We start from the raw sequence: 18,949 nt of genomic DNA, 5'->3' as shown, positions 1-18,949 counted from the left end.
TGTGCTGCTATTTGTTGCATGGAATTTGCTGCCATTTCACCTTAGTTCTGTGCATACGGCGCCTGCAGGATTAAGATCTAATGTTGGAAAAAGGCATGTTATTGGTTACTCTGATATTGTTATAAGGGAAAGCAAACAGGGTTCTCTTCTGAGCCCTTCCCAGAATTGCACTAGGTGGTCTTAACCAAGTTTAAGCTTCACAGTTACACTGTTTTTCCCTCCATGTCCTTTTTTTTCCCATTTTTATTGCTACATTTTCTCCTCACAGTTTCCTCAAAATATGTGTGCAGAGGGTAAGAGAGTGTCCATCCTTACAGTAACTATTTATCCCTCAGTGCCAAGCATTTAACCCATACAGTTCAAGATGGGAATTACCAGTTGCCAGGTTTCTTCTAAAGCAAATTAGAGGCGTTTAATAAGAAGGTGTAACTGGTGATATGCCTTTATTAATTACTTTTTAATCAGGACTAATACCTTTAATATTGCAGTGCCAAAGTTGCCTACAGGGAAAGATGGCTATTGCGAATCACATTAAATACATGGAAACGTCCATATCATGCTAAGTTGTTTAAGAATTTCAGTGTCACTTTATATTTTGAAGCATAGAGATTGTGTTGTATATAATGCATATAGATGCACAAAGGAGGATACATGCTATTATAATGCCTTTGTGACACTTCTTTTCCTGCGCTACAGACATCAGTCAGAACTTATAATATCGCCTTCATCCTTGTTACTGGACTCACTAGAAAAGAGTATTAAGCACCACCTGAAGATGCTATCAGAGTGCAGACTGACCTGAGGGCAGTAAAGGAGAGTGGTCTTTGTCTTTAACACATCACTGGAAAACAATGTTAAGTTACTTTAGCTTGTGTTTGTGTGTGCATGCACATGCACCAATGCCACAATTTAATTGTATTCAAGGTGTAGCTATTACAGTCCCTTTATTTCATCAGAGATCTTGACGTATCCAGTAATATAAATATCAATAATATTTCTTCAACTGATTTTTCAACACTTTGACTGGACTTTTGCTGTGAACACCCAGTGAAAAGATTTGTCTTACAGACAGTGTTATTTTTAATATAGATGTTATTTTTGTATTTGGTCACAAATTAATAGTGAATCTGAATTTATCCTATTATATATCCAGCTTCTAGTGATAGCAATATACTAATGGTCCATTGTAAGAGTAGCACTTTACTGAGCTCAATGCTCATCAACGCTCTGTGCATTCAGTTGTGTGCACTTCTCAGCACTGTCTCATAAAGACACAGAATGGCAACTTTAAACGTTTATTCATTTGCCAGCATGGGTCTAATGTTAGTACTGACCTCTTTCCTGATTTGGCCTTCTATTTATGATCTCAGATCTGCAACTATTTCAGCTGACACTTGATATTAAAACTGTTTGGCATAAGTGCTCTGACCCGTCTCGGCTCTATACACAACAGTACCTGTGCCAAACACTCATTTTATTGACTGCAGTGTTTTCCAGGACCTCTGATTTCCCAACATCCTGTTCTGAACACACTTCTGCTTCCATTTTCTCCATTCTTTTTAAAGCATAGGTGCCATATACCATGTAATATAGGTGGCCCAGCTGCTCTCTTTGAAGCGAACTATGCAGGAGGGTCATTGAACTCACTGAACTTTTACATACATATTTTAGCCACAGGAACTGAAAAACAAAAACGCCCTTGAAATCCTCACAGCTGTTTGTGCTGAGGAGAACCGAAGGCTTTCATTACTCGTTCCGTGTCACACAAAACTCCCTGCAAATTCTACTGCTGACCTTTCGGGTGCCAAACAAAACTGTTAAGTATCCCGAGGGAGAACGTGATAGCAGTGAATGCCCAGCTCCCATTAACGCTGGCTGAGCTCCGATCTCAAACCGCTCGTCATTGGCTTGAATCGCAGTGACATCTGGCGGAACGCTCGGTACTTTCTGTACAGCTGTTCTGCCATTTATAGCTCCCGTTTGCTTTCTTTCCCGTTTTAGATGAGGATTTGCTTTACGCTGGGTGCAGCTCTGCCTGCTGTTTTCCCACCATGGGGGTCAGCACAGCCCCGTGTCAGTCACAGCTCTGTGTATTTCAGCGCCTGCACTGCGCTCTGACGGTAATAAAAACGATTTAGCATTAAGCTCTCGAGTGAATTACTTCAGTTTATCGACCTCTAGCCTGCTGGCTCGTTTGTATTACACCCTGACATCACCGTTCTAAACGCGGAAGGGAGGAATGTTAGCGGTGCTGGCACAGTGCGCTTTGTAAGGAGGGACGTGACCGCTCTTTACTCAGGGTTTCCCCGTCAGCTGCTGTGGCAGCCGGCAGCCAACGAGCGGCTCCAGGCGGGAGGAGCCGCAGGAACCGAGGCAGGAGGAAGAGCCTTAACCCGCCTCCTTCTTCCACCTTTGATTGGCTCAGAGTCAGTGGGTCTGGGTGGGATTGGCTGGAGGGAAATGGCGGTTTTTTCCTCTCCCCGGCCGTGAGGTGAGGGCCGCCATGTTGGAGGTTTTGCTGGTGCTCGCTGGTTCTGCGTGGTGTTGTTCTCTCTGTAACGAGGCCTCGTGAACGTGCCAGTAACTGCAGGTGTTTGTGTGTTGCATGGTCCTTGTTCATCGAGAAAGAAGCAGCTGGAGTGGTGGTTATATTGAATTCTCTGGTTAGACAGGAGATGAGAGAATTGTGAGGTGATAGTAAAGACCTCAGTGTAGGTGGTTCAGTTTGTGTATTGGAAAACTTAAAAATAAAACACGCTGTGTTTGTTGATCTGTGTTACTCAGGAGTGCAAAAGTGGCCTCTGTTTTTAATTGCTGCTTTCCCCTATCTAGTTCCATGTGCTTTCTGGGCTCGGGAGGCCCAAATGCAGTGTGGTGCATCAGTAGAGATATGTTAACATTCACAACATGAGAGTGTTTTGCTGTGGGTTAACTAATGCAATTACTTTTGTCTGCGCTTGAGTTTTAAGCTAAAGTTTTCATAAATCTGTAATTTCAGGATCTTGGTACTAAAAGGCATCTCAGCACTCACCATTTTCTGTATAATTAGAACTCTTTCCCCACGTGCATTACCACATCTTTCTTAAATAATCACATGTACTGTTTTATAATGAGGCCTTTCTGTAGTCCTGCTGTTGACTTGCATATGCTGAACAACCTGTGCTGGCAGTACAGTCTGCCATCTTCTACTCTTCTTAGTTCAGGTGTATTGAGAGTCCACTGCAGAGCTCCTATTCTAATTTTGTCAAAGCTAATTATTGGAACTGGTATAACTAATTAATTACACCATGTATTCAAAACCTATTGGAAGTTTGTCAGTGAAATGTGTTTCACTCAAATGATGATTGTTCCCTTCTCACGTAGATCATCAATTGCCAAAATGGCAGCCAGGAGAGAGGTGCAGGTATGTGCCTATGGACTTCGATATGGGTGTTGAACATTTAATTACTAGCTTTAAGTGCCCCTTCTGATATTTAACTAGAAGTACAATTTGTAGTATAGCAAAGAATGTCTTTGGAAGAAATTTTCCATTGCTGTATGTTACTTCTAAGCAACAGGTTAGAAAGTGAGAGGAACTGAAAGTTGCTATTGATACAAATAATGAACGTGCATTTGATGTATTTAATGTGGTTGGGATGATACTTAAGATTGAAATGTTTAAACCTGCCTTTATTCTTAGAAAGAACAGAGAGGCAAAATAATAAAGGAAGTTATTAGAGATGTTGACAGCTTTTAAAATCACTAGTATGTAACTTGGAAATGCAATATTAAGTGCAGAGGAGAGGGCAAGAACACAATAAGTACTTGTATTTGCTGAGAATCTAACAGATGACAGCATAAAAATAATTATTAAACCTTATTAAATCAGTATCAGTCTTAAGACAGAAGTGTATTACTGTGTGCTTCTTTTTTTTTTCTAGCAGTTTGAAAAGCTTATTGATGAAGTTACAAGGAAAAAAGACTTTGAATTGTTAGAACAATATCTGGAAAGAGAAGACTGTGACAATATCTCTTACAAATGCAGCAAACAGTTTGTCAACAAGTTCGACAAGCTTCTGTGTCAGGTGGTATCATTGTTACATAAGAACAATTTGTGCTTATCTGAATGATAGTTTTTTCATTTGACTTGGTTTGTACCAGCATTTGATTTGGAAAAGTAAAACAAATTTTAAGAATGAGATCTCTCAGTTCTTGAGAGTATAAAGACATGATTAATTAAATGTAAGATTTTCTGCAAGTATAGACTGAAACTGGTGTTACAATGTTGATTTCAGGAACTTGACAAACAAGAAATCAAAAGCGTTTCAACTATACTCAGTTCTCTTTGGAAATGTGGGGAAAAAATCAGCATAGCAGGAGAAAATGGACTCCCAGCAATGATAAAATGTGGTCTTATTGGAAAGATAAGTATAACCATAAAGCATATGGGAAAAATATTAATGAAGTATATGTGAGTAATGCTTCTGCACTGAACAACTTAGTATTCAGTTTAGTCTTTAATTATCTTTTGAGTTAAGAATTTCTTACAATTTCACAACAAGCATAACTCTGATTAAAGTGTTTAAGCTTAGACAACCAGGTCCTTATAGCACAAGTTCATTTGCACTGAAATGTGCTCAGGAAGCTGGTAACATTTTTGCTGTTATTTTAAATTTTGTATAGTTTTTCTTAATTGTAATACAGTCTTGTTCTTCTTCATGCTTTTAACATAGGTTTGCTTTTATTTTTCCCTTACATGGTTAATTGGTATGAAAAGTTAAAAGAAATTTTGATTCTCAGAGGAAATGAAAAGAACAAAATCATTACAAGTCTGGCTGAAGATTTCTTCAACATATTGCTGGTAAAAATATGTTGCTGATTAAATATATTGTTTGTGAAAACAGTTGTTAGTAGTTTGGCAACAAAAAGGCTTTCAAGCACTCTTCTATTTAGTGTCCCTCTAATGTTAATGTTACAGTGATTTCTGAGACAGATTACAAATCTCTTCGGATAAATAGTTTGCCTGCATTCGTGCTTGTTAGTATCATTTAAAAAATAGTTTTCAGTGAACAAAAACATTATGTTTCTGGTTTGATTGTTATTCCCTAAATATTAGTGGTACACTAGTCTCTAATCCAAGGACCCGCGGTTTATAAGATCTGAGTGTTTTTAATACAAATGTCTGCATAGAAAGAGTTGTAATAGAGGAAGTAATTTCAGTACATTTACTAAAATATTTGAGGATACTAGACTTAACATTAGAAAATGTCTCCTGTGTTCCTTATTAAGGAATTAGGGGTGAAATAATTGTAAAATATTAAATGTTTTTGTTTGCCTGCTGTAGGTACATAATCTGAGTTATTTGCTGTAATACTTACAGAGCCTTCTATTTTTTTTAATTGTAGATTGCATATGACAGCAGACCTGAAGGTGAGCTTAAAGGAATCCCATTCTAGATGTCATAATTAAAATATCTCTTTCAGAGTGCTACAGAAGTTATCAGCGTTAAAATAACTACTTGTGGAACCATTAGTACACGAGGTAGTTCTGTGCCAGTAAACAACAAGAACTTTAAGAGGGCTGTGCTGTGCACTTTTCTTGTGCTTGTGAGACAGAGCTTGATTGTGAATTGCACTTTTATATGGAAAAAAGCCTGAATGACAGCTGTAATCTTTTACTGTTTAAGCTTTCTTTATTGACAGGTTTTCTTTGTAACTTGATGATTTTAGCAGGAAAAGCGGGAAAGTTTCTTCTCAGTGATGGCAATTAAGCAGAGGTTTTCATTAAAAAGGCAGTGTTGCAAATAACTGCTACCGCTCCACACAGCTCAGTTGTCCTCCTCTTTGGATGGCTATCATGAATATCACACTGTTCTTTCCTTTTACTAAAGTAGCATGAATGGGAGAAAGTAATTACAGAGTATTTTGCTGTCACAGTCAAATGCCAAAGGGCCCATTTCCCTTGGATTTGGGAAGACACAATCCCAGAGCAATCAGAAGTGACGTGTGCGATTGATCAGAATATGTTTTAAAAATTAGTGATCTTCTTGCACAGGGGATTTCTACAGTTAGAATGTGGTACACAGGAACAGAAACATCGTACAGATTTTTATGGTATTCACTATAAATAGAAGTACTGCTCTGTACTGCATCTTGACTATGAGGTTTAAGATGCTTATTTTTAAATACCAGTAATCCTGTATAGAAAAGAAGACATATACTATATTTTATTTCTAAATTAATGCTATGTTTACACCTGCAAATAAAAATATTCTCCTAAATACTTGAGTTTTTACTAATTTTTAATCTATTTTTTTTTCTTCTGCTTACTAGGTAAAATGGAAATGCTAGAAAACTTTGTTCTGAGAACGTGTACCATTATTACTGATGTAAGAATTAGTATTTATGTCCAGCAAGAGGTAAACATTTATTTCTAAGCAGCATTTTTCTAATTAGTATTTAAACAGGCTTTGCAAAGATAACTGTACAAGTGCCACAAAGTCATGCTGTGGTGTAGTGGTATCAGAAGGATGATTTAATATCACACTGGGGATGCTTGTTGGCATTTGTGCTACTAACTGTTAATTTTTGCTTTGGGCAGTAAATTGCAAAACAGTGGTAGGACAGTTCTGTTGAGAAAGCTGTCTAAAGGCATAGGAGATAAAATGCTCTATTACAGTTGCTAGAAGCTCTTTAGATTCTTGTATGAAATGTCTTTAGCTTCTAGTATAGTCCAAATTTCCAGAATACAAATACAGAATGCCTTAAACTTTAGTAACTTACTTTATATTTAATCCTAATCCTTTTTTTTTTTTTTTTTTTTCCCCCACTTAGGTCATAAGAAAACTTAATTTAATGCTTGACAGCATGCCTCGAGATGCCAGGAAAAAGATATTTTCTACAAAAGAAATGTTGCTTGTCATGTAAATAATCCTCAGTATTTTTGTTTGTTTATATTGTTAAGACAGTTGCATATCCATAAAGATATTTTCTTACTAAGACATTTTATAAGGCATAAAGATTCGTTCATTTTTAACTCATTTATGCATTTTGCATTTGCTGTTACGTTGCATGTTTCAGTGGGAAGATATTCTCAGGGTATTCTACGTTACGAGCATCAATCTGCCTCTGATTTACCTGAGTTAGGCTTTGTTTAATCCTTGTTGTGCTTAAACAGTTACGTTCATAGAAAATTATAGGAATGTGTGAATCACTGACTGGAAGGACAGACTATTTGCATGTTTGGGAAACTTTTAATGGCATTTAAAAAACCAAAAGACACGTACCTGGTGATTCAATTTCCCAGTATTGCTTTCAGATGTATGCTCTTTGCAGATGAAAGATCTGCCCCTCTGAGTCTTAATAGTTTGATTGAATCAGATTTTCATCTCGTATGTTGAAAAGTTATAATTAAGTAAACTTTTCTCCTGCGCTTTGTTTTGCTGTCATAATTTGATGAAACACTGCTTGCTTTTTCAGGAGTGACATGGGTAGGAGAATTTTGGATGCTGGAGGTGAGCATGGCTAATAAACATTTTAGTATTGACATTAAAAGTTACATGTAGTCCCATTTAAAAATCCAGAGAATACCTTAGTAGCTGCAGAATGTTGCAGTTACAGTCCTCTAAGAATAAAACATTGCAAGAATATTCTACCTACAAACTGGAATGTTTCAGATATATGCCTTATATATCATTTATGGATTACATACTTGGATATAATGTGATATGCAATATGAAAAGTTTGACACTGCTAGTATTAGTTTCTTATAAAATTATTTCTTAAAAATCAGTAGTATTCTTAAAAGTACTGTTCCTGTGAAATGTATTGTGCTGTAGATTATGACCTGCAAGTAGCCATCACAGAAGCTTTATGTAGAATGATACCAGAGAAACAAAGAAGAGAACTGGCATGCCAATGGTTTTCCATGGAGTTTGTGTCCAATGCATTTAAAGGAATAAAAGATTCTGAGTTTGAAACAGTAAGTCATGTTTTGAATATTTCCATCATGATAGATTTTTATTTTTTACTTATATGAGAAATCTTTCTGTTTTAATAGGATTGCAGAAAATTTCTTAACCAGGTGAATGGCATGCTTGGAGATAAAAGAAGGTAGAAGTTTGTTTTTTTTTAAAGTCAGTATGTTTTTGGCATAGAAACTGCTTTTGGTGAACTGAACAAAACAATATGAGCAAATAAGACTTATTTACTCTTAAAGTGATGTAAAGGCAAGGGACTGTGCAGAATTCAGCTTTTTAAAACGTGTTTTGGCACGTTACCATAGACTATATCTTCTCTACCAAATGTTAATTTTATGTAATCCCTATATTTGGGAAAAAAACATATATATAATGTAATAAATTGAATGAACTTGTTCTATAAGTACAGGGTGTTCATTTGAAAAGATTCTTAAACAATAAAAACCCTATTATCCACTTCCTTTAATAAATGTTTTTTAAGAAGTTATTTGTTAATTCATTAAACGTATCATCTAATAATAGTTAGCAAACTGTTGATGTATAAACTCCTTTGATTTCGGATGTTTATGCTGAGCTAGTGATCGATGAAGATACCTGTTAGAGAAATAGAATATTTAAACAAGGAGAAAATACAAACTATTTTTCCTATCTATATGATCACGTCTTCTATATATTTTATATGTCATGATGACGCAGAAGATATTGTCCAGTATGTCCCTGTAGCAGCTCCATATTCCCATATAATATGTTTGAATACCTATTATAAGACCATTTCTAAAATATCAGTAAATATGATATTTCCATGAACATGGAAAGGAGATCTGAGACCACTCTTTGCTTGTGAGGATTCACATTATCTCCTTTGGGGTGGAAGTGCTGGAAAGCAACTGTTCTTTTCAGTCCTGCATTCCCATAGTCTCTAAAGCTGAAAGCAATGCAGCTGATGTCCTCAGATATGCCAGATTTACAGTGTTTCAGTCTTTGACAAAATATCCTTTTCTTACAGGGTTTTTACATATCCGTGTTTATCAGCAGCTCTTGATAAATATGAGGTAAATTGCAGGCTTAATCATATATCCACAGATTTTAATTTGTGCAGGTGAGGTATTTCTTTGCCTTTTAGTTCAGAAAATAGATAAATAAAATTATTTGTCAGGCATATACAGAAGTATTCGAAGTTTGTCAACCTGTGACACAAAGCCTAATAGCTGGTATAAGCTGTCATTCTCAGCTCTCACTCTTCTGTCTTAATTTTTTGTTTCAGCTACAGCTCCCATTGGATGAAAATCTTGAAGAATTTTGGATTGATTTCAATGTTGGTAGTAGAAGTGTATCTTTCTATGTGGCAGCAGATACTGCAGTAAGTGAGGTTTTGTTTGTCATACTGATTCTTCTGAAAAAGTAGATGCCTGCTTTCTCAAGTATATCAAGTATGCTGTATATACATATATGGTGTGGAGACTAAAATAAATAGAGATTTGGTGCAGAAATTGGTAAATGTTGCTATTAGGAATTGGTGTTGTTCTTATTTTCATGCATGTAGATGAAAGAATTTCAGAGTAATGACTTTCTAATGCTGTTTGTAAACAATTCAACATATATTTTCGCACGTGAACCATTTACAAAATTGGAATCATAGAATCACCTGGATGTTGTACTATTTGTAGATAACTCAACTTTTTAGATGAGTATTTCTACCAAAGCTTTTCAGAGATGTTTTCAGTTATAAGTTAAGATTATATTCTTATATTATAATATATCTATTTTATATACATATATATAATCTTTTCAAAATTGTGTATTTTTCATGTGAGGATCAGCAATGGGAAACAGTCATTATACCAGAGGAAGAGGTAGACCTATACAACCTTGAAGGTATTGGCAGTCACAAATCTGATGTTTTGTTATGCCCTAGTGGGGATTTTCAAACTGAACAAAGCAAAGTTCCCATCTAAAACAGTAAAGGAGGTGCTTTCTTTTTTTTTTTTCTTTTTTTTTTTTTTGTTTTAATATATATATAAAATTGCACTGCAATCATGTTAATAAGTTAGGCATTTTAAAGTAATATCTATCAGCTATGACAGGTAACCTTCAGAGAAAATGCTACAGGTTAATATATAAATATTTTTACATGATAAAAGTAGAATAAGTAGAACTAATTAAATACAAGGTGCATTTCAATAGCTGAGCTGATGCACACAATGATCGAGTATTTAAAAATACTACTTAAAAGAGGCTACTTAAACCTAATTAAAAAAATTCTGCAATTTTGCTTTTGTCCAGAGAAAGATTCAAAGAAATTATTAACAATAGATCTAAAAAGCCCAATGAATGTGGGTAACCAAGAAGGAGAGAAATTTTTTTTATACTTTGATTCTATCTTGGAAATCGAAGATGTAGCCAGAAAGATTTATGGATTAAATAAATGTAAGGTAAGATGCAAACACCCTCCCTATGTTTTTGATTCAATCCAGAATGAATGTCTTATTGCCATGTTGCTATAACCGATTGTTTATGTCTTTATATTGAGTTTCTTAATAATATTGTGACTAAAGAATGTTGATAACATGTTCTCTAACATGTTATCTTCAGTGAAGTTCTGTAATAAATTTAAAAGTAATTGTTACTAAAGTGGACAAGCTGCAATGGGATCTTTTTTTTTTTTCTTATATGCAAAATCTTGTTAATGATATGTATGATTTTACAGTAACCTGGGATACAGCTGTTTAGAAATGCAGCAGTCTATCAGAATGCCTTATTCAGTTCAGTTTGTAGTATGATTACCCCCTTAAGAACTCAGTCAAAAATTGTTTGCCAGGTATATCTTTTTCACTGCTTAGTGTAAACTACTTTGCACTCTTCCTAATTGAGAAACTCAGTAGGAATGGTACAGCTGTGGACCTGAAGACAGTATTTTCCTGTCTAGCCTATGTAATTTCAGGCACTTCTGATCTGTGACTTAAATATTTTCTTTTTTCTTTCTTGTTTAAAAAGAAGTGAGCAAAATGTTTTCTTTACTTAGACAGTTACTCCCTTTGTAGGAATTTAGTAAGAAGAAGTCTATGTCAGTTGCTAAGACGACAGTGCATATCGTCTTTGATGAAAGTGGATCACAGGTATGCTGAAATCATTGTTTTCTTGCTTTTTTTAATGGTTAGTCTCATTATCTAACTAATGATGACTGACTGTAAAAACAAGGATGTTTTAAATGCCAGTGTACAAAGGTAGCTCTAAAACTTATATACTTATGGTTTATGTACTAATTGGTTACTCAGTGTAAAGAAATTGATCTGAATGCATGTGTGTACAAATATAACATATTTTAGTGTGTTGAATTTATGTGTATATATATGCATATGTATATATAGAATTTTATTAATTTCTGTATGTGTGTGTTTTATCGCACGTATAGGTTATGGTACCAGAAAGTCAGTTGTCACCACGTTTGGAAGAAAAACATGAAGATGACAAATTCAGTAAGAGCAAAACACCGCAAATTCCAGGGAGCCAGAGGTCTTTGAATAAAAGCAACCAAGAGAAATGCAAAAATGGCTCCCCCAAGGTAAGGTGGAATATTAGAGCAGACGAGATTACATCAAAAGTACAACTAAATGTAAATGTTTATTGAACTAAAATTGGAGTATAATCCAGATTTTGATATTTTTATGACTTTGCAGTAAGCCATGTAGATCCTTCTTTGAAAAACCTTGTCAAAATTTATTGATACTGTTTCAAACTACATAACATAAAAAGAATGTTTGCATACTTTAATAGACCTAATTGCTTATTCTCTGCTTAAACTGGGAGCAGAATTTTGAAGCAGTTTTGCTACTCTACAGTTGTGAAATGACAAATGCATTGTGGTTCTACTAGAGCTAACTGCAGATATCACAGGAATAGGAAAAGATGAAGTAATATTGGCATTTCTTCATCATGCAGTGCCTGTGTTACTGGGAGTTGTTTTCAGTAAACCTGTTCCTGTGGAAAGTCCTGAAAGTAATCTTGGTTCTTTTGATTGTTAACGAAGAATTGAATTTGGCCTTGCATTGTTGAGTGAAACTAGAAAATTAGTAATGCTGCTCTCAGCTGAAATCCAGAGTTAAATAATCCAAGTGTTACGCTCAACATTCTCATGATGAGAACTGCAAAAAAATGAGTTGTTACATTGATGAGTATAGCAAGAGCAGCTGGTGTTTCAATAATGAAGTGTTAAAAGTCTCTTGGAAATAGGTTTCTAGAATCTTATGTTGTCATCCTTAAGTCTGTGTTTAATGGTCAAGTGTTTTTCTGTGCCTCAAGATTACCACATCTTGTAAAAGGAAAGTGTCTGAAGCATCTGTGCTTATTCCTGCAACTGCAAGATTTTCTACACGGAGTCCACTGGTGTTTCTTAACACATGTAAGTTTACAAGTACTTACAGGGTAGAAGTAAGCTATAGTCTTTGAAGTGGCTAATTGAGAATAATATAGTACAGGAATGAACTGTGATCCATTGCAGGGCTGGAAAGGAATCATGTAGACTACATAAAACCTCTCCTGCAGGTGCTTTAAGCTTGAAATTTTTAAAGTAGGCCACCTGCTATACTGTTCTGTAGACAAAATGTAGGCAGAATAGCATTCTAAACAGCTGAATACCACCCAATCCTTGTATTACACAGAGAAGTAAGTTGTGCTGGGAACGAGCTGAGTCATCTTGTGAGGTGAGGGAGTAAACAATAAAATAGAACTACATTTAGAACATATGTTTATAGGTTTTAATGTTTCTTTCCTTGTAACTGCTAATTACACTCAGTTTAAAGAGTTCTTGACAGTAAATGCTTTTATAGAAGTCGCTGTGGGTAATCAGGTTTCTCTTGTATGTCTATCCACCACCTGCATTTTACTGGAATGTTTTAGACAAAATAATTTGCAAGCATGTGGTGTTCATTGTGGTGGTTTTGTAAAAAATGTTTCTTTGGGAGTTGATTATGTTTCTAGTGAGTAAGGTGGAATCAACTGCAGATTTGAATTGCAGGTCTAGTGCTACAGATGCTTACTTCAAAAGCTGTTTCTTATTAAAAAACGTATAAGGAGGAGACTTTTCTTCATAACAAGGAGTCATTGTTTCTTCCTAACAGTGCTACTGTAATACACTTAGCACTTTCTAGAAGGAAGTGACTTATAAGTCCGGTAGAAGCTGGTGATGAAGCTAGTGGCCAAGTGCGTGACTAATTTTCTGTTTTAATGGTCTCAAATGCCTCAACATCCTCACCTGTGTATATCTCTTTATCATGCAAATAAAGAGTAACAGGCTAGAAATTGAAGCATTTTCAAATTAGGGTGGAAAAAGGAAGAGAGAAATTCTGTGTATTTTTTATTTGAAACTTACTACACTATTCCATTAAAGTGTGTTTTACTGTAAAATATTTACGTACATGACCAAATATTTTATTCCAGAGCATGGATGTAAAACATTGCTTCCTTCCGGACATCCACTGTATACTGGCTCATTAACCTGTGTGTAACTTAATTGAAGATGCATACTGAGTTTATGGAATACAGGAGATCCTGGGCAATGCTATTCATATTGATCTAGAGTTATGATACATCTCTCATTTTGCTTTCAGCCACTCCTTCTAGAGGACGATTTAAATTACCTTTGAAAATGATGAGCTCCATTGAAAGGTCTACGAGTAATGCAGTAAATGGGAGCAGAACTAAAAATTTAGATCAGGAGCATACTGAAGTACGTATGTCATCTTTAGCTAAGACTTTTACTCTGAATAACATTAATTTGTGTTCTACTTTGTTCCTAATCTGTGCTTGGGAGAGCTAGAGTTCTGCAGTCAGTAAATAACTTACAGAAAATAGTTGTTCTTGGGTGAGATTCAGGTCAAATCCCTGATTACAGGATTCTGAAGCATCTTATATAGCCATGCTTCAGAAAAAGACTTCATTCTATTGAATGTATCATTTAGAATACTTTGAGTGTTACTTAGTAGTAAAATTTGTTTTGTTTTCATGGATTTTAATGGTCACTTATTTGTTGTACTATTTAGAATGGGCAAAGATGTACATCCGATAATGAACTTTGTGAAGCAGAGAATACCAGGAAGTCAAAAATCAGAGAAGAGGCAAAACTACCAGGAAAGGTACTGGAATCATTACTTCAATGAAAAGTAGAAAAGATTTCATATTCTATTTAAGAGGCAACAAATTTGGAGTGCCTTTTTGTCTGTAATTTTATGTAACTGTTTTATTTTACATGTTGTTCTACTGTAGAGAATGAGTTCTGAAGGAGTTTTAAAATTTTTACCAGAGGCAGAAAATGAAGCCACTGAAAAGCAAACTTTAGGCAAGTAAATTTACAAGTGTTAATTGTCCTTATTTTATTTTTTTTTTAATCTTGTACATTTCTTTCGTAATAATGATTGATAACAAATTATCTCATTTAGATGATGCATTAGATATCATTCCTGATTCCCAGCGAGCAGGGAGAAGCAACAAACATCTGTAAGTCCTGAAAAAGAATACCAGGTCGCTGCTGGTTTGTGACTCAGCGACTAGTTCACAAAAAGCTCCATCTGTTGTCTTTATAAATGAACTCTGATTATTTTGAAAATAGTGGTCATTAGCAAGATCAGAGTGGTCGTTTAATGTTCAGTATCAATAAGGAGAATCATTCTTTTGGATTACAACAGAAAGTAAATTAAAAATGACATGGGTTTGCGTATAGTGAACTGTGCCATAAAAAGTAGTAAGGACGTTCTAATTGTAACTCCTATAAATGCACAACAGTGTTATCTGGTTTGGGTCTAGCGCTGGCCACAGGATACTGAAACTACCTCTTTGAAACTGCCTTTTTGTATATATTATTTATAAAGTTTTGTCATTTTACAAAGCACTGATTAATTGAACAATAGTAACAGGCTTACATACCAGTGAAAAATGCATTGATAATCTATAAGCTATCTCTGTTTCTCTATGTTGTGATGCATGTTTATTGTACCGCAGCCTTACTTCCTGCCATTCACTGATAACTCAATGGTATCATTTTTATTAGACCGCCTGGTCATCTGGGAAGTGCTTCTGAAAAAAAAACATGGAAAAAAAGAGCATGCTCTGTCCCTGAGAAGAATATAACAACTGGTGACAGACAAAAGCTAAATCTGTCATGGGGACAAGCATCTCCTACAGGTTGTGTTTGTATTTTCTTAAGTGTTAGTTTAAAAGTGGTGTTTCAGGTGAGATTTTAACCTTTTGTTGTGCTTTCTTTCTATATTAGCTCCTATTCTTAGTGAAAGAGCTAAGAAGCATAAGGCTTTTAGTTCAATTTTTGGAGGCGCTTCTCCAGATAAACAAATAAATAAAAGAAAACAAGAAAAAAATGAAACTGAAATCACAAGGGAAAGAAGCTGCAAAGGAGTGAGTGGTGAGTCAAAGTGTATTAATAACTTGGAACAGAAGCAGTTAAACACAGAACAGAAAAATATTTCAACTACTACTAAAACATTTAAAACATGTCTTTCCAATAAAGTGTCAGAAACATCTTGGCATTCTGATTTTCCAAAAAACAACAATACTAAAGGGGAAGCTGATGTTCTTTCAAGAAAAGAGGCTACAGATCATGAAAAGTCAAAAACGGTGAGAGATTCTTTCCTTCATTTTTTTTCAACTTGTTATTAAGGGAATTGTGGCACTGCCAGTATTTCAAAATTTATCATATTTGTATTAGATAGATAGATAGATATACCATATACCATTGTATTTACTAGACTTTCTTTTGCTAGCAAACTTATTTTTACATTGATTTTTCAACTAATACAGTGAATATATAATATTCATATAATTTTATTCATAAATAATATCAGGTGAACAGTTTACTTTTTCAGCATGACCAGTTTAAGAACACATTAGTCTGTATTTTTTTAATTGTGCTTTTCATTTATAATTCTTAAATATGGACTGGTTTGTACTGCTCGTACACATCTCATCCATTACTTCTAAATGTTATTGTACGTTAAAACATTCAAAACAAAATAGCTGCCAGACTCAAGTCTTACTCATAATTGTATGGGCAAATGATTTTCAAAGAAATGTGTTTTAGAACATCTAGAAGACTGTTTAATTAGGTTTAGGTAATTGTTAGGAACCAGTAGCTATTTCAGCCTTTTCTTTCTGTTGAATGGGTTCAAAGTTGAATATTAAACTCTATCATTTCAGAAAATAAAATCTAAAGAAATCACAGATGCAACAAAATCACTAATTAGTAAGATCAGTGACAGATATAAAGATGAGAAGAGCAAAACAAGAGACTCTTTGGTTTTCAACAGGTACGAAGTAAACAATTTACTTACATTCTTCTGCACATCACTACAGCTGCAATCTACTCCACTATCTACAGTTTTTTCAAATCCAGCTTTTATATGGCTTGTTCACTTCTGATAAACCATGTAGTACTAAAGAGTAGGGGGAATTAGTTGCAGTAATTGAAATAAGGCTGTTAGAGATTCCATTCAGGGTTCTTTTACTCATTTGTTCCCAGAAGTTTTCTCTGGAGAAAATATAGCTGGTATAGTTGATGAGTGTCAATTCAGGGTTCAGAACTTCAGTGTTATGAAGATCCTAGTTTTCATCTGCTGAAATAACTGCCTGTTAGATGTGCAGAGCCTGTAGTATAGCAACATGATCTGGAATTTTTCTACAGCACAAAAAAAAATTAGTAGGACCTAATTTCTTTTTAGCTACTTGTTTTTTGTATTTAAATGCTTGATTACCTTTAAACTTGTTGTATTATGTGAGGCTTTTATTTACATAAGCACTTCTTTAATGTACATGTTTCAACTAGCATTTAACAAAACATACTGTTGGGTTTTTGGTGGTGTTTGTTTTTCTTTTTTTATAGGCCGTGTTCAAATAAATCCTTTTTCACTGCCAATAAGGTAACTTAAGCTTCTCTTTGATTCTTTCTTTGATTTTTTTCTTATTGGATGTGTGTGCAGATAAGATGACAGCTGGTAGATGTGAACCAAAAGGTCACAAATATTGATGAATGCTGATTATGCATTGACTATTTATAGCTGACATACTTTATGTACAGGTTTTTGTTGTCTGGAATCATATTTTTATGAGAACAGTTAGCCAGAGAAACCCAAATTAATTTCTGTTTACGAATTCTATAATTTAATCTGTTTACTTATGATTAATATGGACTCTTTTGAATGTAATAATAATACATAATTATAATTAAAATAATTATAAATTAAAATATAGTAGCAGTCAAGCTGGACTAAATGAGACTATAGTATACTCAGATGAGATATATCCAGGATACAAAAACTAGTCCTAATGTATGATGGGAAAACAACACAAGGCTTTGTTCGCATCCTTATAGAATAAGTAAAGGATGTAGCTTTTACCAGCTTTTTTTTCCAATTTTGGCATATTCTATTATTGTTAATCAAGTGCAAATCTGAGAAACTTCTGTTTGTTTTTTTTCCATAAATTTTTGCTGAAAAACTTTTTTTTGTGGTGACAGTATGTATGGATGCACAGTCCAAGTTAAATAGATGAGTAACTTGCAATTTATATCTAGGAAAATATTCAGGATAGAAATTTGAAAACTTCTACTTGTCTTGGTATGGCTGCTGATCCTAGTGTGTAAGTAGTTACATTTTCAAACAAAATTTCCAGCTACCCTTGTCCAGCTTTGAAAAATAACCATTTATTCAGTCACAGAACTGATTTCTGTGTCTTTTTGACAGGTATGATGTCTACAACTTCAACGACGATGTGGTTGATGAGCCTACAATAAAAATTGGAGTAAGAATATAACTGAAACTTTTCCATCTCTTTCAAATGTGCAATGGTGTATGTTATGTACAGTTCTGGCCACTTAAAACTATTGCAAGGTTTTCCTGAACTAAGAATGAAACAGTTTGTTGGGAGTGTTATGTATCTGTTATCCTAAAAACATTATTGCTTTCATTTGAATTCCCTAGCTTGTAAAGCTAGCTTTGCCCAGCTGATTGAATGAAAAGAAAATCTAGCTAAGAAAAAGTAAAAGCAAGTGAAAGACAATGTTTTGTCTGTTGTTGTTAAGCAGAGCCTGCTTGAATAGCTGACAGTAGTGGAAAAAAGTGGTTGGAAACTAATGAATTGTTTAAAGACATGAAAGCTTTAATCAGTTCCGGCTGGTTTCAATTATCTGCTTTTAAATAATTGCCAAGATGGAAATTAAGTTGGAAGTTGATTGCTGAGTATAAAAACTGAGCTAAAAAAACCTTTAAGTGCGTTATATGATGGCCTGTTTCATTTTGTTTACACAGAAAAATGAAGAAAAATTTGAATTTGCTTCTCACTTATTTACTTTTTTCTAGATCCAAGACTGCTGTGTTACGGGAGCAAGCACTCTTAAAGATCTGAACAAAAAAGAGTAGGGATGTTATATTGTATTTCTGTGCTTTGATAATAAGCAAGTATGGTACTGTCTACATTCCCTCCATTCCATTATGACAATTCAGGGAATGTGTATATCTGGACTGTTATTTTTTTCATGCAGTAAACATAGTTGCTGTCATCCCGTTGGCTGTTTTATGAAATTCATTTTGAAAACTTCTACATAACTTGTAAAATAAAGACTGTGTTTCATGAAGGAAACACTCTTCAAAATTCTCTTTGTGGAATTCTGAAGGGATTTTAACCTCCTGAAGTGGGGCAGCTTTTTGTTAATGTCTATCTTGCAAAGGGACATATTGCTCGGTGTGCTGTTACTGACCTTTAGCAAATACACCCACCTTTTATGGGTTATGGTAAACAGGTCTTTCTAAAATGAATGTCAAATCAAAACTTAGTACAGCTGTTTGAATCGTTAAGCCGTACATCATATGGATAGCTGAGAGATTTGGTATTCTAAAATGTCGATGTGTTGTTTAAGGGTTTTATTTCTTTTTTTTAATCAAGGAAACCAGGTGAAAGTAAAACTGGCTCTGAAATGAAAGCAGGAGAAAAAGT

General features: G+C 34.7%; 1 protein-coding gene across 8 annotated transcripts in view; it reads left to right on the top strand.

Moving 5' to 3' along the window:
• Positions 1 to 152: 152 nt before the first annotated feature.
• Positions 153 to 18,949, top strand: part of SYCP2 (synaptonemal complex protein 2) — a 30,161-nt gene continuing 11,364 nt past the window's right edge. The window contains exons 1-31 of one of the 8 annotated variants that reach the window (XM_015881642.2): positions 153 to 2,590; positions 3,364 to 3,403; positions 3,921 to 4,064; positions 4,275 to 4,403; positions 4,736 to 4,840; positions 5,385 to 5,409; positions 6,312 to 6,397; positions 6,813 to 6,901; positions 7,458 to 7,492; positions 7,817 to 7,959; positions 8,038 to 8,090; positions 8,964 to 9,009; positions 9,222 to 9,317; positions 9,772 to 9,832; positions 10,241 to 10,389; positions 10,999 to 11,073; positions 11,370 to 11,519; positions 12,257 to 12,356; positions 13,564 to 13,682; positions 13,996 to 14,088; positions 14,219 to 14,291; positions 14,392 to 14,449; positions 15,000 to 15,133; positions 15,222 to 15,368; positions 15,474 to 15,580; positions 16,160 to 16,269; positions 16,842 to 16,878; positions 17,532 to 17,596; positions 17,701 to 17,758; positions 18,316 to 18,371; positions 18,899 to 18,947. In XM_015881642.2, the coding sequence (XP_015737128.2) occupies positions 3,380 to 3,403; positions 3,921 to 4,064; positions 4,275 to 4,403; positions 4,736 to 4,840; positions 5,385 to 5,409; positions 6,312 to 6,397; positions 6,813 to 6,901; positions 7,458 to 7,492; positions 7,817 to 7,959; positions 8,038 to 8,090; positions 8,964 to 9,009; positions 9,222 to 9,317; positions 9,772 to 9,832; positions 10,241 to 10,389; positions 10,999 to 11,073; positions 11,370 to 11,519; positions 12,257 to 12,356; positions 13,564 to 13,682; positions 13,996 to 14,088; positions 14,219 to 14,291; positions 14,392 to 14,449; positions 15,000 to 15,133; positions 15,222 to 15,368; positions 15,474 to 15,580; positions 16,160 to 16,269; positions 16,842 to 16,878; positions 17,532 to 17,596; positions 17,701 to 17,758; positions 18,316 to 18,371; positions 18,899 to 18,947 (2,616 nt within the window). In that variant the 5' untranslated portion in view covers positions 153 to 2,590; positions 3,364 to 3,379. Of the gene's footprint in view, positions 2,591 to 3,363; positions 3,404 to 3,920; positions 4,065 to 4,274; positions 4,404 to 4,520; positions 4,841 to 5,384; positions 5,410 to 6,311; positions 6,398 to 6,812; positions 6,902 to 7,457; positions 7,493 to 7,816; positions 7,960 to 8,037; positions 8,091 to 8,963; positions 9,010 to 9,221; positions 9,318 to 9,771; positions 9,833 to 10,240; positions 10,390 to 10,998; positions 11,074 to 11,369; positions 11,520 to 12,256; positions 12,357 to 13,563; positions 13,683 to 13,995; positions 14,089 to 14,218; positions 14,292 to 14,391; positions 14,450 to 14,999; positions 15,134 to 15,221; positions 15,369 to 15,473; positions 15,581 to 16,159; positions 16,270 to 16,841; positions 16,879 to 17,531; positions 17,597 to 17,700; positions 17,759 to 18,315; positions 18,372 to 18,898; positions 18,948 to 18,949 lie in introns of those variants that run through there. The other 7 variants (XM_085520370.1, XR_014935968.1, XR_014935966.1 and 4 more) reach the window with 7 other exon arrangements.

Source organism: Coturnix japonica, chromosome 19 (genome assembly GCF_054131305.1).
Source record: "Coturnix japonica strain WE chromosome 19, WE-NBRP24, whole genome shotgun sequence".
NCBI lineage: Eukaryota > Metazoa > Chordata > Aves > Galliformes > Phasianidae > Coturnix > Coturnix japonica.
The sequence above is the reverse complement of the archived record's forward strand: the minus strand, read 5'-3'. Positions and strand labels throughout refer to the sequence as shown.